At 29.6% G+C, this 19,971-nt stretch overlaps 4 protein-coding genes across 4 annotated transcripts; 3 read left to right on the top strand and 1 right to left on the bottom strand.

Moving 5' to 3' along the window:
- Positions 1–1,741: 1,741 nt before the first annotated feature.
- Positions 1,742–11,236, top strand: LOC113403398 (protein phosphatase PTC7 homolog). Its single transcript, XM_026643944.2, has 5 exons — positions 1,742–2,225; positions 3,074–3,253; positions 3,416–3,614; positions 7,718–7,977; positions 9,363–11,236. Exons 1-5 carry the CDS (start codon positions 1,997–1,999, stop codon positions 9,410–9,412), a joined length of 918 nt encoding a protein of 305 aa, XP_026499729.1. The 5' UTR covers positions 1,742–1,996; the 3' UTR covers positions 9,413–11,236.
- A 351-nt stretch (positions 11,237–11,587) lies between these two features.
- Positions 11,588–13,470, bottom strand: LOC113403403 (derlin-2). The gene is made up of 5 exons (XM_026643950.2): positions 13,049–13,470; positions 12,737–12,970; positions 12,420–12,542; positions 11,963–12,126; positions 11,588–11,834 (listed from the first exon to the last, which is right to left on the bottom strand). Exons 1-5 carry the CDS (start codon positions 13,139–13,141, stop codon positions 11,699–11,701), a joined length of 750 nt encoding a protein of 249 aa, XP_026499735.1. The 5' UTR covers positions 13,142–13,470; the 3' UTR covers positions 11,588–11,698.
- A 643-nt stretch (positions 13,471–14,113) lies between these two features.
- Positions 14,114–15,507, top strand: LOC113403396 (trafficking protein particle complex subunit 13). Its single transcript, XM_026643942.2, has one exon. The coding sequence runs from the start codon at positions 14,290–14,292 to the stop codon at positions 15,496–15,498; it is 1,209 nt and encodes a 402-aa protein (XP_026499727.1). The 5' UTR covers positions 14,114–14,289; the 3' UTR covers positions 15,499–15,507.
- A 514-nt stretch (positions 15,508–16,021) lies between these two features.
- LOC113403399 (cytoplasmic phosphatidylinositol transfer protein 1) lies at positions 16,022–19,344 on the top strand. The gene is made up of 8 exons (XM_026643945.2): positions 16,022–16,159; positions 16,247–16,395; positions 16,556–16,644; positions 16,751–16,758; positions 16,845–16,916; positions 17,810–18,064; positions 18,142–18,267; positions 18,950–19,344. Exons 1-8 carry the CDS (start codon positions 16,109–16,111, stop codon positions 19,091–19,093), a joined length of 894 nt encoding a protein of 297 aa, XP_026499730.2. The 5' UTR covers positions 16,022–16,108; the 3' UTR covers positions 19,094–19,344.
- The last annotated feature ends 627 nt before the right edge of the window (positions 19,345–19,971 follow it).

The following is a 19,971-nucleotide window of genomic DNA, read 5'->3' as shown; positions in this document are numbered from 1 at the left end:
GTTGTTTATGGATCAATATCGCAATTCTCAATAAATAGGTTACTAGTTTAAATAAAAAAGAGATTATAAAAAAAAAACACCAAGCACTATTAATTATTTAAAGATGTCAAAGTAAGCCAAAACAACAAAGAAATGGAAAAGATTCCATATTATTAAATATTTTGTTTAAATATTCTAATAAAACTTCAAATAATATTTTTATTATTAGATTTCATTATATTATTGATTATTTTTTTATATAAATTGTAATCATTTCAATATTTAATGTATACGACATTTTAACATTTCATTGCTGGAATAAATATTTATATTAATAATAAAGAAAAGAATAATTGGTGACTGCAGAAAAATAATTCAGATTTTGGAATGAGAAAATATGTCAACAAACTAAAGTAAAAAAAAACGTTAGAATAGTTTATTAGTTCAAACGCGATAATGGCAAGCCTATGTGTTCGCAAGATTAATTATTTTAATCGGTGAAAACGGGCTTCAAAACAAAAATAAAAATCGCTGAAATAAATATTATATATATTTTTTCATTTATAGTTCATAAATAGTGATTACTTAGAGCTTTAATTAACTAATTAAAATAAACTAAAAATAAAAATTATTTGTATGCTAATAGTTTGGTTATCTTTCATAATGATTTCAAGAAACTTAATTTTAAAATAATTTATATACTACCTACTTAATTGTCATTTAATAATAATAAGATTGTAAAAAAAAAGCTTTTGTTTTATAATCTGAGATCACTACTACTAATCATAATAATTTTTAATTATTTATATGTCATGGTAAGTTATATCTTTATTGTAACGGGTACAATACGCGTAATTTCGGCCTACACGTAGGTGCAATAAGGCTGCAGCGTTAAGTACGTAAAGTATAATAAAAAATATTCGTTACTTTGAGCCAATCAGTGTAACAGTTAGGTACTTAGTAACAAATACAGACTGTTTTCGCTGTGTTACAAACCATAATAATTCATACTCTATTGTTGTTCGTCTGTCTGTTTCGCTTCTACGGCTAATCCACTGAATAAATTGTGATAAAATTTGTTACGGAATAAGTTTGAACTCCAAGAACTCCAATATACGGAACGTAGAGGCCATTCATTTATTATGTAATACTATTTTCGCTTGTGTTTGATCCGCTCATCCCTATTATATTTTTAAATTTAAAGTTAAAAATGGTCAAATATACATAATTACTTTTAGAGGAGTTTTTTAGAGACTGGCCACACGCCGAATACTTGAAAATAAGGAAAGTATCACAAATTTGGACTATGGCATTTATAAAAAATATTGATTCAAAGAATTACTAGGCTTAATATGACTGCGCTATAAATATTGCATAAACATTGATGCTATATTCTGCTAAAAGTTATTGGTAGAACTATTAAATATGTTAACTATAAAAAGTAGATGAACCAATGCGTTGCTATTCAGCTCTCGGAATGTATGGTCAGCAATGCACAGTGCCTTATTTAACGCGCTAAATCATTTCAACGAGTCGAAATAAGCATTATATTGATTAATGCTGTAATCACTAATATCTAATACGATTAGTAATGCCCTTAGAATATTAAGCCTTTAAAAGTAAGTTACATCTGCTTAGTAATATTATACTATGATACGATTATAACGCAAATGGAGCAGCAGCATTAAAAACAGCATTTATCTAGCACCAACCTTTAGATTTAGCATATTATTAATCTGTGGCGAATAATTATATCTTTGGTTGGTTGATTTGATATCATTCGTTTTCGTTTCTTCAGCAGTCAGTCGAGAGTCACAAGATTAATCAAAATACGTCTAAATTTTGAATTACCTAAATTTTATACGTCTGCTCTGCGCTAATAATAAGATCGTTAATAGTCTGCTTACTGCATTGTGTTAATTTAATTGTGATATTTTATATTATCAAAATGGGTTCAATGATATTGGTTATGTATTTGTGAATGGAGCCTGGATTCAAAGTACAAAACAACTAATGAATGATGCAGTCTGTATACTGGACAGGCAGAGTGCTATCACGTGCTATTAGAAATGGACTCACAAGTTTCTCGAGTGCTGCTGAATTAAACGTTTCTAAAAAGAAACATCCGTATTTAGTATCCGTAGTTTGTGGATTTCCTAAAGACATAGCTAATGGAAGATCCCATAAGGGTCAATTCGGAGACGACGCATGGTTTTCCACAAATTTCAACAATGCAGATGTCATTGGTAAGTAGTTCAGTTATATTTCATAATGATTAAACTTATCAAACAAATCCTTGAGGCAGCATTAACCAACATGTGATATTAATTTTGAAGGTTCAATGTAAATACTAAAATATAATTTCTAGGTGACACATACAAGATGTTTTTTTTGGTCCGGAATTTACTTTATTTACACACTTTTGGTAAATTACAAGTAAAAATTATAAAATATGTATATCTATATATATTAAAAAACTAAATAAAAAAATAATATATTTTATTCCTTTACTTTTACCTTGTAGGATGCAGGATGCTTATAAGGATAATACTTTTATACCCTTTATCCTTTTGTGCATAATTTCAAATTAAACATGTTTCCATTAAAATGCTAAAGTTTTAATAAGCACCAATAAGTTACAAAAAAAAAATTCACCTGCTTTAATTTTTTATATAGTTTGCCTGGAAGAGATAACTGTAAAGCCTTTGTATACTTTAAAATTGACCTGTTCCTCTGTTATTTGTAAATTGTGGGCAATAAATACTGAAAATAGATAAAAAATATATAAATTTACTATTCCCTTAAAAAAATGTGATGTTTATTAGGAATTAGACTGGAATGAGAATTTGAGTGGATATTTAAGTTTAAATATTTTATTTTTTCAACAAAGACGGTGCAGGCAAAACTGTTACCTTTAACATACAGTTTTATTCATATTGGTAGTAGTAGTTCTTTCAGTTTCAGGGAATTAAAAAAAAAATGTCACCTTTTTTATAAATATACATTTTAAAACTTTGATTATATTTTGCTGATATGTTATTAAAAAATATTTATGAGTCGATTTATAGTAAACGTATATATTATTATATAATAGGTGTTGCTGATGGAGTGGGAGGCTGGCGTGCATATGGAATTGATCCTGGAGAGTTCTCATCATATCTTATGAGGACATGTGAGAGACTGGTCAGAATGGGCCACTTTAAAATGTCGGAGCCAGGGGACTTGCTGGCCAAGTCTTATTATGAACTTTTAGAACATAAAAAACCCATATTAGGTATTTATATTTTAAATAAATTGAATACTTTTAGCAATAATCAATTCACTTTCCTTAAAAGGTTTTTGATCACTAAATAATGTTTGATGTCTTTAAGCTCTTTTGATTTTAAATGGAAAAAGGCATATCAGTGTCACTAGAATCATTTTTAAAATATAACAGGTAGCAGCACAGCATGCGTAATGATCCTAGACCGCAGTGAGAGTATAATGCGGGCGGCCAACATCGGCGACAGTGGTTTTATGGTTGTTCGTGGTGGGCGTGTTGTGCACCGCTCTCATGAACAACAGCACTACTTCAATACACCTTATCAATTAAGTCTGCCACCCCCTGGACATGATCGGAATGTTCTCAGTGATAGGTATGGTGAATATTTTTATAATATTTATGATAAAGTAATTTTTGTTGCATGCAATGCATATACCATTTTTATCTGTCTACAGAAGCTAGTTGTGTCTATTTGACTTTACATTTTAAAAGTCAACTAATGATTAGGAACTTGTGAAAATGACATTTATTACAAAATTGTTTTCCTAGATGATATATTAAATCATGATTTACTTATTGATTTAATGACTAAGCAATACACTTCTCGTAGTGTTATCGTGAGGAAAAGTAAGGAGTAATAACCTCATAGCCGCTTACTCCATTAAAAATATTGTGTCAGAAATACTGTTATTTTCACATATTTCAAATAGAAATTTCAGATTTGTGAATTATAGGAACTAATAAATTTCTATGATAATTGTATATTATATACACTAGCTAATGACTTGTGCTATTAATAGTACTCAAAATAATTTCACTACCTACCTTAAAATCTATAACACTTTTTTTAAACATTACACTTTATCAATTAATTAACAATTATATCTACAAAACTGTACATAATAATTGTTATTTTGAATATTATATACTGAAACTTTCTTTATTGAAAGAATGATAGGAATTGTTTGTATAGTTCCTGAATATATGTACATGGGTCAAATACAGAACCATCCTTTATTATTTCAATGATGTCATTAAAAATAAAGCATCATTTTTAATGCTCATAAATTATGATAAAATATATAGTTAAATTAATGTGAACTTAATAAATTTGTTCTATATATAAAGTGAGCATCTATTTAAATATACATATATAATATATGTAATCTGTTATGCACTTGTTTGAAAACAATTTTATCAGTTATAGATGCTGTGCTTCTAATAGCAAAAGGTTACTTCAATATAGATAAGGTTGCAAAGAGTAATCATAAGGATTTTTATTTAATTGATAAATTGCTATGAATTATTTTAAGTTTTTATTAAAAATATTAAGATAATGCTATATATTACGATTTTAAACATAAATTCATGTATATGTTTTTATAGTAGTTTTTTTTTGTAAAAAAAATCCAATTTATTAAAATTAATATTTAAAGCACAATAAGTTAATATTTATGATGCGAATCAAATTAATCCTTGATATGCCTTATGTATGTTCAGAAAGTATAAACAACAAAAACCCCCCTTGCCACATCTTCCTGTCTGTCGGATGTCATACGATTATAACCAATGGGTTTAGCCGTTAAGGTTTTTGGTAATTACCTGAAATATCACGATGTCAGAAAAAATCATGCCGACTGTGAGCTTTACTGCGGTGCTACGTAAACTATTAGAGTTACATACATATACTACGATATGTCGACCGTGCGAAGCCGGGTGGAGCTACCGAAGCTAGCAGATGATAAAATCAATGATGTTCTTAAATGGAAATGTTTAATATCGATAATTCAAATCGCATGCCGACCGTTTAAATCTAAATACAAAACGTTTCAAAATTGTATGCTAAATATGCTATTACGAAAAAAAAATCAATAAAGTTCAGCCATTGTGTAAATTATCCAGTGCGTAACTTTTAGATCGCAGTCAGAAATAGCATTTTACTTCGCCATTGCCGTAAATCGCATTGGCGCCACTAAATTTATTTCGGTAATAATAACTTGACTCATTATTATTAGCTAACTGTATAATTTTTAGATAAAATACACAAATGAATTTACTGAATGCCTTCTTGCATAGTTCAGTCAGTTGAATCCAAAGTTAATTAGAAAAAAATATATATTACTTTGAAATGTGCCAAAATGACCTAGCGGCTAAAACTCGTGAATCTTAAAAGAGGGTTACGAGTACAAACCTGGCCAAGCACCACTGAGCTTTCATGTGCTTAATTTGTTTTTATAAATTATTTCGTGTTCAGCGACGAAGAAAAACATCGTCAAGAAATTTGCATTTTGCTGATGAAAATCTGCTACATTTAGCCATGTTATCTTGATGAGAACCTTATCCCAACAATGGAATATTTATATTTATTTTTAAAATAAGCTACATATCAAATACAAATCAATAAAAAATACAAATCAAAACAAAAAGTGACTTGCGGTTGACTTGAAAGAGATTGACATATAAACATAACATAAACGATTACGTCATGACATACATTGTAAGTCTGTCGTCTCTCTCGACTCGGCTATTTGACAAATGGTTGTTATCGTCAATATTACAAGTCTTATGACTGCCAGTATATCCAGTATTTTGACTCTTAACATAAGCGATCATGTGGTCTCATTCCACAAACAGCGCTGTTGTATTTCTGCATGCACTAATATTAGAATTTTTAGTTCGTTGGATATAAGCCAGCGAACAAAACTCACGTGATCCGTTAATTTCGTAAAATGTTATTATATTTATGTTGGTTCGTAAATATAATAAATAAAATTCAATGATATTTGGCTTTTTACAAAATGGGAACACGAAAACAAAAACATATTGTAGGATACAGGGCAAGGTGAAATGATTCGTATCACACAGATAGCAGCGGATGAATACTATCTTATCTATAATTTATTTAAGACATTAAGTATTTACGTGCTTTATGTTCAAGAGAAAGTCTACATTAGATTATAAAGAAATGTAATTATATACAGGGTTATTGGTAATTCGACGTATTCCCGTTAGGAGGTGATAAGGTATTATTTTAAATAAATTTTGTGGGAATATTATAGAGCTTCGAGCAAGAACTAGGCTAAATTACAAAATATCTTAATTGTAACTTACTGAACTGACTACTGAACTGTTTATGTATCTAAATTTTATTTTAAATTTGTATTCAGTAAGTAAGTTAAGTAAGTTTTTTTACATTGGTTATTATTTTAAATCAATTTTGTGGGAATTTTAAAGAGCGACCTTTAGTACGAATTCGGTCATGTTGAATACGAATTTCCACCAGCGTCCTTTCTGATCATTTTATTTCGGTTGCTTTGAAATAAATTCCTAGTTTTCATACATTTTCGGAAAGCTAATTAAACGATTATGTTTTTAAAATAATCTGCAGAACAAGTTTCATAATGTTTTTTTTTTTTGTTTTTCAGGCATATTTGAGGGAAAAAAATATTGAAATAATATCGTTTTCCGTCTCGCATTTTTAAATTTGGACCGATAATTATTGTTTAAATATTGAAAAATATCCAGTGTTTAATCGTTTTTATAAATCAGAAGAAAAAACTAGATTTTAAATGAAACTTTTTTTTTAATACATTTTTGAATTTGCAATTTTGACTTATTTTGAAAAAATCTAAAAAAAGTGATAACTCAAAAATTGTTTATGGAAGCTAAAATTATTGCAAATAGTCACCCCTATCACCTCCTAACGAGAATACGTCGAATTACCAATAACCCTATATATATATCGTTTCCGTAACTTGTAATTATGACACGAATCAAATTTTTCTAAAATAAATCTATCTTGTTATTGGTGTTAAATCGAAACAAGATATTAAATTGAAAATCAAAACTTATGAATAATAAACATTATTAAAATTATTTAATAGCTTTGTAGCATATTATTCATATTCAATAAGATTTAATTTTACTAAGAAGTTTTTTTTTTAATATAAAAATACAATGTAAGTACAAAATTGTTCACAAAGAAACACATAAATACCACTCATATAAAAAACCTTTTAAAGTGTTTAAAGACTTAATTTTATCACAACCGAAAAGTCTTATCAAAAAGTATTTTTATGAAGTGACATGTTTCCTAATTCCTTGTAATTCTTGCGTCAAATAATAGTCGCAAGTTCCCCTTCCCCTTACCTTTAGGACTATCGTTCGTATCCACTTTTAATGCAAGTTTTACGGGCTACTTGAGGAAAATAGGAATATTAGTAATTAGGTATTTGACTCAGAATAAACAGTTATTAAAAAGTAATTTAGTTTAATCGAAAAATAACCTTTTCACTCGTATTACATGTTGTGATGTACTTTATTATATTTCGATAAAGTACAATAATATATGGGATAAGTGGAATTCTTTTTTTATCCCAGTATAATTTAACATTAAAAGAACAGAGCCAAGAGCAGCCGTATTATTACGAAGACGATCACGTAATTCATAAATACCACTGTTGTTACGTTTTACAGGCCAGAGTCGGCGGAAACGGCCGAGTTCAAGGTGGAATGCGGTGACGTGATCCTCGTGGCGACGGACGGCGTGTTCGACAACGTGCCCGAGCCGGTGCTGGTGGCGGAGATGCGCCGCGCGCAGGCGCTGGAGGGTGACGCGCAGCGCCTGCAGGCCGTCGCCAACTCCATCGCATGGATGGCGCGTAACCTCTCCTTCGACGGGTGCTACATGTCGCCCTTCGCGAAGAGCGCGCGTCAGAATGGCATCGATGCTATAGGTAACTATTAGTGTTCATAGACCGATAGGCGATAACCTGATGGTTTTACCTACAATCGAGTTCGAAAAGGCCCGCACTCGTGTCTCTTGCAAAACGGTCTCTTTCTACACATAGTATTGATATAAATGTCATCTTTTACTTATTTTTATCCCGTTTCTAAAAGTCAGCGCAAATTGTTTGGTCCACCCAGACCGCCCGCCCGTCTGCATTTCGTAAATCTTGGGGGAATTTTGCTGAATAATTGGTTTGCCATAACGCATAGCATTTACGTGAGTTTAACATAAAAAAAATATTGTCTCTTATTCGGATTGAAGATCTCTACCTTACCCAGCACTATACGACTATTTGTATATGTGTATGTATGTTTTTGTATACTGTAATATGAATAGTTGAATTGGTTGTCTTGTAGCTTTCTTTTCATTTATCACGGAAGTTTGTTGAGGAGGTAGTTTAGTACGTTACTTAAGGCGTGGATATACGCACAGTTACTTTTTTCTCAGTAACGTTTCCGAAAATGCTTAAAAATATATTAACCCTCACGAATAATAATAGCCGTTACACTTCCTTAAACAAAAAGTACTATAAGTAGTAATAGAAATACATATGCAAGTTTTTTCGTGTTTATTGGTTTTTTTTCTTAAGTTATCTATCAGAAGTTTTTTTTTTAATTTAAATGTATATTAACTAACATAACACTAAGGTAGCCTTTTACTTAGACTAACCAGTCTGTCAAGCGTATTGATAATGGCATTTCAATGGCCTACATGAGACGCAAGAAAACCACGGCCCCTTGTTCCCAGCAGCACTGCTATTCTCACTCTTGGTTACACAAAGGTCAAACGTCACCGGCATGGTATTAAAGTGTGGTGGTGCTTTTATTCAAAAAGGGTGATAAAACCCTTTTGAAGATTTATAGACCCATCTCACTGCTAAGCCATGTTTACAAATTGTTTGCATTTTGTTGGTTGAGATTACTAATCGTCTCGTGCGACGATTTGACGACTGCCAGGCACCTTAACAAGCTGGGTTTCGCATATAGACGCTGCAGCTGGTTTTACAGAAGACCGAGTAGTATACCCGGCCACTATGTCAGTATATGCGAATGCGTATTCAGACATAGCACGAAGTGTTGCTCAATTGAAGTGGCAGTGGGCGGGCACATTGGTCGAAGTACGGATGGCCACTGGGGCCGAAAGGTTCTCCAGGTGCGACTAAGAACCGAAAAACGTAGCGTAGGCAGGCACTGGCGTACAAGGTGGACCGACGGCCTTACGTAACATGACGATCCAAAAAGGGCTTAAATGACCCTGCTAGAATATTTTTATTTCTGTAAGATGTAAATAAGCTATTAAGTACACAATGAAATTTTAATACTCTCTTTGCAGGTGGAAAACCCGATGACATAACGGTGCTACTGGCTATCGTAGCACTATGAAGATGTCACTATGTGATTTATTAGATTATTTGAGAAACAGATTTAGTTCAAAATAATTTCCAACATTAGTTTAAACAACGACACCAAAAAATTACAATATTGGTTTCTATTATAGTTAATAATAATGTTGACATAATTTTCCGTTGTAATAAAAGATTAAATTTTAAAAGTTTGTAAGATATGATGCAAAATGAATTTACCATTGACAGACAGCCCTAGAGCACTAGTCACTCAGTGATATTTTTACTATGCAGAAACGGAGTTTTTTTTACTGTTATTCATTTCCATTACAAGTTTGTTGTTAGTTGTGTATGTATTGTAATGTTTATTCATGATAAAAACATATGTGGTGGTACCAACATATTTGACGGATGCTTTTTAATGTATGCATAAATGCAAAGTTTGTTGATCAAATGTGTATATAAAACTTGTAAACTTAGTATGCAGAGGAAATTTTTAGTATGATTCAAGTGCACTGGTTAAAAAAATTAAATGTATGCCTCGGTTGTGTTGTATCTAAGCTTTTTAAGAGAGGTTATTCATAATATAAAATATTTTTCAACTCTTACCCTCTAGTAATTTCTGTATAGCCTTATACGACTAGAGACGAGTATGAACAAATATGTAACCTGTGGTACAGAGGAATGTTTATAAATAATGTAATTTAGTAAATAAAATAAATAATGTAAAAAGTGAACATCGATATTTTTGTGAATTTTTTGTTAATTGTATAAAATGTGTGTTTGATGTTTGAGTGAAGACTGATTATTTAGCTATATTTGTTAAAATGTCAATTTGAGATTTTTCAGCGAAGTTATTACAACGCAACTAACAGATCTTTGTAGTGTTATTTATACTCTTTTTGTACATTTTCAATGTAAGCATTTGTGTATTTGTTTGACAATTTGACACATTTTACACTCAGTTTATATCTTCGTATATATTTTAAATTAAATAAAAATTGAATATTTTGCTTTATGTTGCGGTTGAGACTTATGATTGTCATTCGTATAGGTATCTATTTCTTATTATAAATTATGGAAGAAAGTTATTAAATTTTTTTAGCCACATCTAAACTGTTTATATTTTTATCGAAGAATTTTGAATTTAATAAGACCTACTAACATATCAATCTTTCTTTTTGTATTCATATCAAAATATTACTAGCATGCACTACACAGATACGCTTTTTCCAGATTCAGCGTCTGTTACAAAGCTAATACACAATTATCCTTGTGCAATATGTACAAAGATCAAATTAATAATATCCACCAAAAATAAATAATAATTTAGTATGACTTTGTCCCTGTGTAAAGGCGAGTTAGCTAGTATAACAAACATAAGGGTCAAAACTTCTTTATTATATGATTATATATACGGTGTTATGAATGGCTTGTACATCTTGCAATGCTAGTATTTATTGGCATGAAAGGTAAACATTTATAAACAGGAGCTCTATTTGTTGTCCTAAAATACATAGTATAATGTGTCATTCATTATAATTAAAACCTCTGGGGTCAATGAATTCTAACAAAACTTGGCACACATCAAATTAGTACATCCGTATATAAAAAAGCTCATTGTTGAAAAATGTATTACAGTATGGTTTAATATAACATAAGATGCATTTTGGTTTATGACTACAGTAGTCAAATATTAATCTATTGTGTTTTATTTAATTGATTGAGTCATGAGGAATGATGGAAAACTACTATGTTATTACTATAAATAATATGTTAAACTGACAATATGTTTTGATTTAAAATTCGTGCTATTAAAAGGAAAGTGTGTAGAAAAATTACAAATAAATTTAAATAATATAAATCATTTGTTTGAATCCCAGTACCTTTTACTAAGATATTTTTCCTCCTCGCTTATTTTGTATTAATATACTATTTTTCTCAATACTTTTAATCATTAATTATCTTTTTAAACTACTCAATAATATAGATAGATTTTAAATCACTTGTGTGATTAGATTTCATTATTATTTTTGTAATGTCATAATGACTAAATTTGTTTTTTAGTGTCTATATTGAATCAAAAAATGAAACACTTATTTTTCTTAATATATAATCACAAAAACTGACCTCTATTATCAATAATAAAGCATGTACAAAGAACAATTGAGAGGTTTGTTTTGTGCTAAATTAACTAAATGAAAAAGGAGTCAAGTAGAAGACATACAATTTAATATTTTGTAATTGTACATAAAATAGAGAAATTCATAAAATAAATATTTGGCTTGATATATTAATTTATTAATTATTTAAAATTTGAACATTTTTATCTATTTCCTTCATCATTTTCTGGTACTTCACGGTTCTCATTTTGCCAGTTAAATCCTCCAGGTCGAACATTAGCAAAATCTGGTAATGTCACATAATCTGCCTCTTCAGGAGCTGGATCAAACAGTTTTTTTCTAAAACAAAAATATATAGTATTTATTTTATTATATGACTACAGATAGGTGTGGAAACACATCAATTACACACATTTAGACTTAAAAAATCCTTTAAAAACCTACATGTATTAATTTAAAAAACTTACAAAAACATAGGTGTTATTAATATTTTTTGGCCGCCTCTTTGACGTGGAAGAACATCTTCTATAAAGAAATAAATGTGACCGATGGCCATTCCAACTAAATCCACAGATATTGCATTTCCTAATAAAACCGAAAAACCAAGTAATACCCAGGGCAAGTATGGTGCCTAAAAATTTAAAAGAATATATGTATTTATTATCAATATTGTTTAAATTATATAGAACAGACAAGAACAAAAATTTAACAAAGAATTATTTAGTGATGCAAGTTAGACATCAATTACCAGTGATTAATATAATCAGAAATTCCAAGTAAATATTAAAATTCTTATAAATATGTATATATCTAAATACAAATTTTTGGTGTATTTTCAAAAATCAAAACCCACAATTCCCATTTTTGTGCATTACCTATTTTCCATTACATTTGTGGGATTATTGTATTATAAAAATTACTTACCTGGAAGTTCATTAACCCAAAAAAGTTCATCCTTACATATATATTACGCCTTGACCATATGTATACGATCATGATAGTAAAAGCTTGTCCTAAAAATAATAAATTAACAAAGAATGCACATAGCTGTAACATATTAAGGAACATTTGTTTATATTATAAATGTTATGGTGTAGTTGCTCCCTTTTGTAAGATTATAAGCATAAGTGCTTTAAACAATTCAGACACATATATCTGCATAAAAATCACAGTTATTATCTCAAAATGTATATGTTTTACATGTGAATTAACTATAAAAATGTTAATTGATAAAAGGATACAATCATTAAAACTCCACCAAAAATGAACATAACAACAAAATCAGCAGTCCTTCCTCTAAATGAGCCCTCCTCCAACATCCTACAATATCTATATGTAAAAATCATATTGAAAAAAAAGTTGAATCCTAAGTTCCCAAAGAATAGGAATGTTGTAATTAGTCTCCATAATTGGTAATTCTTGAGAATAACTATTGGATTGAAATATAGGTTAAATGGTGATACAAGATCCAATTGCTGAAATTAAAAATAATAACATTAATTTGGCGCTTTTTTCCTTGCTATATGTAAATAAAGGTTTTCGATTTTACTTACCACAGCCAAAGTAGTAATCACACAAGCAGTAGTGTAAACTCTTGTTACAGGTGGCACAAGCATATATTCTTGTAAAAGTGTTTGATATGCCATGTTAAACAGCGTTGATCACAATAATTGCATAATAAAACTTAGGTAGTAAATTCAGTAAATGGACAATCTAGGCACTATTGTAACTTAACATGATTGGGCCACATCAGATTATTTTTTACAGCAATGAAGAACTATCAATGTTCAATCTAAACAAAAACTTACGAATACTTTAAATACAACTTATAAGCTTGACTAAACATAATGTGTTTAAAATGATGTATTCCTAATTTATTTAATAAAAATAAGTATTAAATTGCTTTATTTTTATTGCAAAAATAGATATTAGATAGGTAGTAGAGGCACGAAAAGTAAATATGAAGTAGATCTTTCATCCAATAGAGGGCGCTAAGTGCAATAACAATGAGAACAAAGATTATAAATCATTATAAAATAATATCGTTTAAAATCACTACGTTTTAGAAATCATCTGTTTTTCACCTTATAATGATAATTAGAAATTAATTTAAAGGCGTTAAATTAATTTCTAATTATCATTACTTTTATTTTGAAAATGATTTTGTATGGATTATTATTGAAAAAATAATGCTAAGTATATAGTGTAACCATGATAATATAACAAGTATTGTTCTAACTGAACTCTAAGAAATACTAATAAAAAATTTCTAAAGCAATAATAATCTAATTAAATCATTATTAAAAATATTAAAAGCATTATAAATATTAAAATTAATAGAATTTAAATTGTTATTGCCACAGCGCTCGTGTTATACCTTTGTACAATATTTAAGTAACATAAGTCATTAATCATAAGCTAAGATATTGTCAAATTGATATCCCTTTATGTATAAACTCTACGAATTATGTTAAAGCAAATAAATTTCTCAGGTTAACACAATGTACTAATTGACAATGAATAGTAAAAATGAGACTATATGGCGCAACCTTTGACTTTGTCAATATTAAAATTAAAAAGTTAATATTTATTGACGTTAGTCATTGACACTGACAAAATAATTTGACGTAATGAAAATCTTTAAATGTATTTCTGTTGTCGTTTTTTCTTTGTGAAATCTATAAAATTTGGTAATACCAATCTTTTTAAAAGCTTATTATGATTTTTGCAAAATTTTTGTAAAGTTTATTTGCCCTTGTACTACTATAAGATTTACTATTAAAAACATTTAACAATGGATACTAAAGAAATTATTGACCACTTGGTTGCTTTGAAAGTAATGCGGCTTACTAAACCAGCTTTGATTAGCCCAAAGATTGTCACTTGTGACTTTAAAGATTTACCGGGTAACATTTTAAATAACTTTTTAAAGGATGATGCCACATCCGTGGTTCAGATGGAAACTCTAACTGCTGGACAGTTCCTTTTATTGCCACAAAGTTTTGGCAATATTTACCTGGGTGAGACATTTTCTTGTTATGTTTGTGTACATAATGAAACAAGTCAACCAGTACAAAGTGTATCTATTAAGGCTGACCTCCAGACAAGTTCACAAAGAATTCCATTAACGACACAACAAAATCAGTCACCGATAATGTTAGACGTCGATGAAACTCTCAGTGATGTAATACATCATGAAGTTAAAGATTTGGGAACCCATATTTTAGTATGTGAAGTCACTTATATGTCCAATTATAATACATTATCTTCATTCAGAAAGTTTTTCAAATTTGAAGTTATGAAACCTTTGGATGTTAAGACTAAGTTTTATAATGCTGAGTCTGATGATGTATTTGTTGAAGCACAGGTGCAAAACATTACCTCGGGCCCAATAATACTTGAACAAGTGTCATTGGAAAGTTCTCAACAGTTTATAGTTAAATCATTAAATGAGGATAATAATGGTTTGTCAGTATTTGGAGATGTCACATTGTTACAGCCCCAAGAGAGCTGCCAGTATTTATATTGTCTTACTCCAAAAGAAAATATAACAAAAGATATAAAATTAATTGCGGCGGCTAAGAATATTGGAAAACTTGATATTGTATGGAGATCTAACTTAGGTGAAAAGGGGAGATTGCAAACAAGCCAACTTCAACGTATGACTCCTGATTATGGAGATATCCGAGTAACATATGAAAATTTACCAAGTAAAATACCAGTTGATGAGCCTTTTAACTTTAAATGCAAAATAGTAAATGCCAGTGATAGAACTCTAGATTTAATAATCAAACTTCGATCACTTCAAGATTCTAGTCTACTATGGTGTGGTATTTCAAATAGGAAATTAGGCCCATTGGAGCCTGGAAATGTAGCTTTTGTAAATTTAACTGCAATGCCTATAACTTCAGGCTTACATAATATAACAGGTGTGTCATTAGTTGACTTATTCCTTAAGAGGACATATGATTATGATGATTTAGCCTCTGTATATGTTTACTGATTGTAGAATTATTAACTAATATAATATTATATTCCTACTCTTTAAGTACATGAATCATTGTTTTTATAAATCTTTAAAATATGTATAAATCTGTATTTATTTATCTTTAAGGTTTTAATGTCAAATAAAAAGTTAGTAACAATTTTTTTTTTTCTAAAGAACAGTCTTTATTTTAATTCTTTATTCAGAACAGAAGTAATAATGGTTATACTATATACTAAAATATGTGAAAAAATTTAAATGCATTTCTAAATAAAGCATATAAATTTTTGTAGTAAGTAATTTTGCAAAAATAATAATAATAGTAAAAACTAAAATTGTGTATTTATTAAATTACGAGCGATTACAAAATCGTTGATTTTTACGACATCTCATTAAAGGTTTGGGTTAGTCTGTTTATTGACATTTTGGTTTTAGGCTTCAATTTTTTTTTAATTCATATGCTAAATAAAATAAGAGACATTTGAGTTCGGACATTTAGAAAAAATCGCAGAAGTGTAAAATTATATGATAACTGTCAGTGTCAAAATTCTACTGTCAATGTCAAAATAACTAATATACTGCAGTTTGATTATTTAATTTTTTATAATAAGAAAATAAAAAAATAATAATGGTCCTTACAAAAGAATATAGAATTTGCATGCCTATGACCGTGGAGGAGGTAAATATATTTTCCTTTTATTAAATCAGATAGAATGTTTTGTTGGTTATGTTTATTTCTCTATTTTAAAAATATTTTCCTTTATAGTATCGTATCGGCCAATTGTATATGATCGCGAGACATAGCTTCGAGCAATCAAGCAATGGAGAAGGTGTTGAGGTAGTAGCAAATGAACAAATAAATGATGAGACAAATGGAGTTGGCCAGTTCACTGAAAAAAGGATTCATTTGTCCAGGTACTTAAACATGTTTGACATTTGCCTGCTTATGATAAATCGAATTAAAAAAATTGAGTGAGGAAAGTCATTAATTATACAATTTGTTATGTCTAGTGCACTTGTTGTAATCTCCTAATAGTGTTGTTTACTTAAGATGATAACCTTAATTTTATTTCAGTCACTTACCCTATTGGATCCAAAGTCTAATACCAAAGATTTTTTATGTCACTGAAAAAGCATGGAATTTTTACCCATTTACAATTACTGGTAAATTAAATTAATATAATTTCATACATGCATTCATATATTTATTTTTTAGCTGTTTTAAATTTAATAATGTATATGTTTTTTTCATGGTCATTGCAACAATAAGAATACACAGTAAGTAATTTTGTTTTAATGTAAAATTAAACCTCGTTTAATTCAATTGTAATAAGATCAAAACTAACAAATTCATTAAATTTTAGTGTTCTTTCATTCCAAAATTCTCAATATCAATTCAAACAAGATATGAAGACAACAATGGCTCCACCTACAATGTAAGTATAGGATATTACTATTTCTAATATCATCTGGCATCACATAACACTCAGATGTTGCTATGTTGCTTAAAATATTTTTTGGTGATATATCACTGAGTTCTCCTTTTATAAAATACTCCAAGTTCTACCTATAAAATCATTTTATATGATTGTTTGGTGAATGTTACATAGACTTGTCATAGAAATTCACAAGTGTATAATATACATTTATTATATATACAAAAAAATGTGTGAGTGTGCTTATTATATATAAAAATTTCCTCTTAATGATTGACATTAACCTTAAGCAATAATATAGTTATAACCAGATAGATTGGGGAACCAATAGGTTCTAAAAGCAATAAATTGAATATCATTTATTAAAATATTACAGTAAATGGGCTCCCCACCCATGATGCTTGTAGGGACTTTTGTATTTTGAAAATTAGATAATAAGAAAAGTAATTAAAAAAATAATCAGGCTTGTCAGATTATTCAGAGGAGGTATTAAATGAACCCAAAATACTGACAATAATACAGTATCCTTTAAATGTTATATTGCTGGGCAAATGCCTTAAATCTGCAGAATACATTTTTTTTAACAATGTTAACTTGAAATACAGATTTCGAGACCTTCGATTCTCATCTTAATGTAAATTAATTGTTTTCTTTTGTTCGTATATAATAGACTAATACTATAAATGCGAAAGTAACTCTGTCTAACTCTAGTACTTTAACTTTAGTTGTTGTAGTATTGTTGTGTTTCAGTTTGAAGGGTCCACCAGAGTTAACATAAATGTGTTGGTAGTCCTTCCATTCTCAATAAATGGTTATCTAACACAAAATGATTTCAAATTCAAAACTCTTCAGCTTAATATACATATATTTATTGAAGTCTTTGTATCTTTTAGTGTCTGGGCTTAACATCTGATGAATTAGAAGTGAGAGAAGTTGATTTCTTGGACATAGCTTTTGATGAGATTAAACCACATCACTACAAAGAGTCTGAAGACCCTAAACTGTTTAAGTCTGAAAAGTCTGGTCGTGGCCCGCTCGTTGAAGGATGGCGAGATGAACTTAAACCAATCATGTGCTGTTACAAAGTAGTCCATGCCAAGTTTGAAGTCTGGGGGTTGCAAACCAAAGTGGAAGACTATGTTCAAGCAGTATGTATGACTTTTCACTTAGTTGGTTCACATTTTTGAGTATAACTCTAAAGACAAGTATTTTTTATTATTTCAAGGCTATTAGAGAAATCCTTCTTCTTGGACACCGCCAAGCTTTTACATGGATGGATGAATGGTTCAACATGACTATAGAAGATGTCAGGAGTTATGAAAAGGAAATGCAAACGAAAACGAACATGAAGGTACATAACTATTATGTTATCAACAAAAGTCCATTAAGATTAGATTGTTTCTCTCGCTCTAGAAAAGAATTTCATAATATTCTAACGATGACTAACGATTTTATAACACTATAAAATCTTTGCATTCGTAAAATTCATTTGTTGCCTCGTATAATTATATAAAATGTATCTTAGATTATTATATAACAAAAAATCTTAAATATCATTAAAAATATAAACAGTATAATCTTTGAAATAGATTTATGAAATAAAAACAGTACTTTTATATTAAGAGATGTATAAAAGTTGACCTTTCTCTATTATGCGTTACTGCTGAATAAGCCCCGCATACACCTCACACCCCCCGTGCCTTGTGTTTTTGGAGATAAATGCTACAGGTCTGTTCAGTACAAAGTATTGGTCCTCATTAATAATTAGAGAAAAGGTAATAATAACAAATTCAGAGGATACTTTGCAAATTTATTTCTATTACTTACAGCTGTTTCTAATTTATTTTTTAAATAAACAAGTCCTATATATGACTGTATCTGAATTATTACAAAGTTTTATTGCTATTTAAGCTTGTTAAAAGTAGTATACTATACTACAATGAAAGAATTAACAGACACTATTGCTAACGGTACTGACAGGCATAGAACGCATATAATATAGTCTTTTAAATGGATACTATCCTTTGTTTAAGGTCAAAACAGCGCTAGATGATGCAGAGAGCAATCAAGAGGGGCAAGACAGTAAGAAATCATCACAGCCGCCAACTCCAAAGACACCAAAAAGTCCCCTAGGGACACCCTCATCGGAATCCAAGTCCTGGTTTTCTTGGTCATAATTTAATCCTAGAAGAGGATCTATAGCCACTCCTCTGTCTAAGCAGGGTTTAGTTTTGTTGACACAATGTGTTCATCTGTTGCCTTCCTCTTATATCATTCATGTACCATAGATAATTATTTATTTAAAATCATTCTCAAATCGCATTTAGTGTAATTAATGCAACGAAATAGGTCGAACCGTTTGAAATTTAATTGAAACTAAATTCTTAATTAATATGAGAAATGTTTAAACTATTTTTAAATTTAACTTTTTTATTTCTGTTTCCTTTTTTGTTTACGAGCGTAAATATACATTCTTTGTTATGTATATAATACATAAAACGCGCTATAATGTAGTGAGAGCAAAAATAAGCGAGCACTTTAAATCACTTTAAATCGAAAATACGACGCTACGACGCTGAACTTGACCACTGACTCTCGGCGACCTAAAAATTATAATACACTATGCATAGTAATGCATCGTGGACACTGATTGGCTACTTAGCAGAACCGCTCGTCAGTCAGTGTGAATGAAAAATCCAGTTTGCCTGTACGTACACACTAGAGCTAAACGTGGAACTGCATACAGTCGGCGGCTGACTTTATATTAGGGATAAACTCTCGTTATTCTTAACTACATAACCTATGTAGTTGCAAATGTTTGTTAAAAGTAATTTATTGAAATATACGTTATGGGCAGAGATTCACAAAAGTGCCGCCTGTTGGGAGTACTAAATCGTTGCATATGTTATTTTTAGTGTTATGACTTAAAAATGTTATAATAAAACGAGGAAAGCTATGCAAATCTAAGTCTATTAAAACAAATAAAATGTAATAAATATTTATTGAAGTAATAAAAAACCTACATATGCCCGTAGAAAACCCAAGTCGCCGTAGC

This window comes from Vanessa tameamea, chromosome 13, assembly GCF_037043105.1.
Source record: "Vanessa tameamea isolate UH-Manoa-2023 chromosome 13, ilVanTame1 primary haplotype, whole genome shotgun sequence".
Taxonomy (NCBI): domain Eukaryota; kingdom Metazoa; phylum Arthropoda; class Insecta; order Lepidoptera; family Nymphalidae; genus Vanessa; species Vanessa tameamea.
The sequence above is the reverse complement of the archived record's forward strand: the minus strand, read 5'-3'. Positions and strand labels throughout refer to the sequence as shown.

What these genes read in the sequence shown, in the direction of transcription:
- LOC113403399 (XM_026643945.2), top strand. Translation starts at nt 16,109, where the DNA reads ATGGTCCTTACAAAAGAATATAGAATTTGCATGCCTATGACCGTGGAG. An exon ending in TGCCTATGACCGTGGAGGAG is followed by an intron (nt 16,160 to 16,246) that starts GTAAATATATTT and finishes TTTCCTTTATAG; the next exon opens with TATCGTATCGGCCAATTGTA. An exon ending in AAAAGGATTCATTTGTCCAG is followed by an intron (nt 16,396 to 16,555) that starts GTACTTAAACAT and finishes ATTTTATTTCAG; the next exon opens with TCACTTACCCTATTGGATCC.
- LOC113403396 (XM_026643942.2), top strand. Translation starts at nt 14,290, where the DNA reads ATGGATACTAAAGAAATTATTGACCACTTGGTTGCTTTGAAAGTAATG.
- LOC113403403 (XM_026643950.2), bottom strand. Translation starts at nt 13,141, where the DNA reads ATGGCATATCAAACACTTTTACAAGAATATATGCTTGTGCCACCTGTA. An exon ending in TGATTACTACTTTGGCTGTG is followed by an intron (nt 12,971 to 13,048) that starts GTAAGTAAAATC and finishes TTTTAATTTCAG; the next exon opens with CAATTGGATCTTGTATCACC. An exon ending in TTGGGTTAATGAACTTCCAG is followed by an intron (nt 12,127 to 12,419) that starts GTAAGTAATTTT and finishes TTAAATTTTTAG; the next exon opens with GCACCATACTTGCCCTGGGT.
- LOC113403398 (XM_026643944.2), top strand. Translation starts at nt 1,997, where the DNA reads ATGATGCAGTCTGTATACTGGACAGGCAGAGTGCTATCACGTGCTATT. An exon ending in CAACAATGCAGATGTCATTG is followed by an intron (nt 2,226 to 3,073) that starts GTAAGTAGTTCA and finishes ATTATATAATAG; the next exon opens with GTGTTGCTGATGGAGTGGGA. An exon ending in CGGAATGTTCTCAGTGATAG is followed by an intron (nt 3,615 to 7,717) that starts GTATGGTGAATA and finishes TACGTTTTACAG; the next exon opens with GCCAGAGTCGGCGGAAACGG.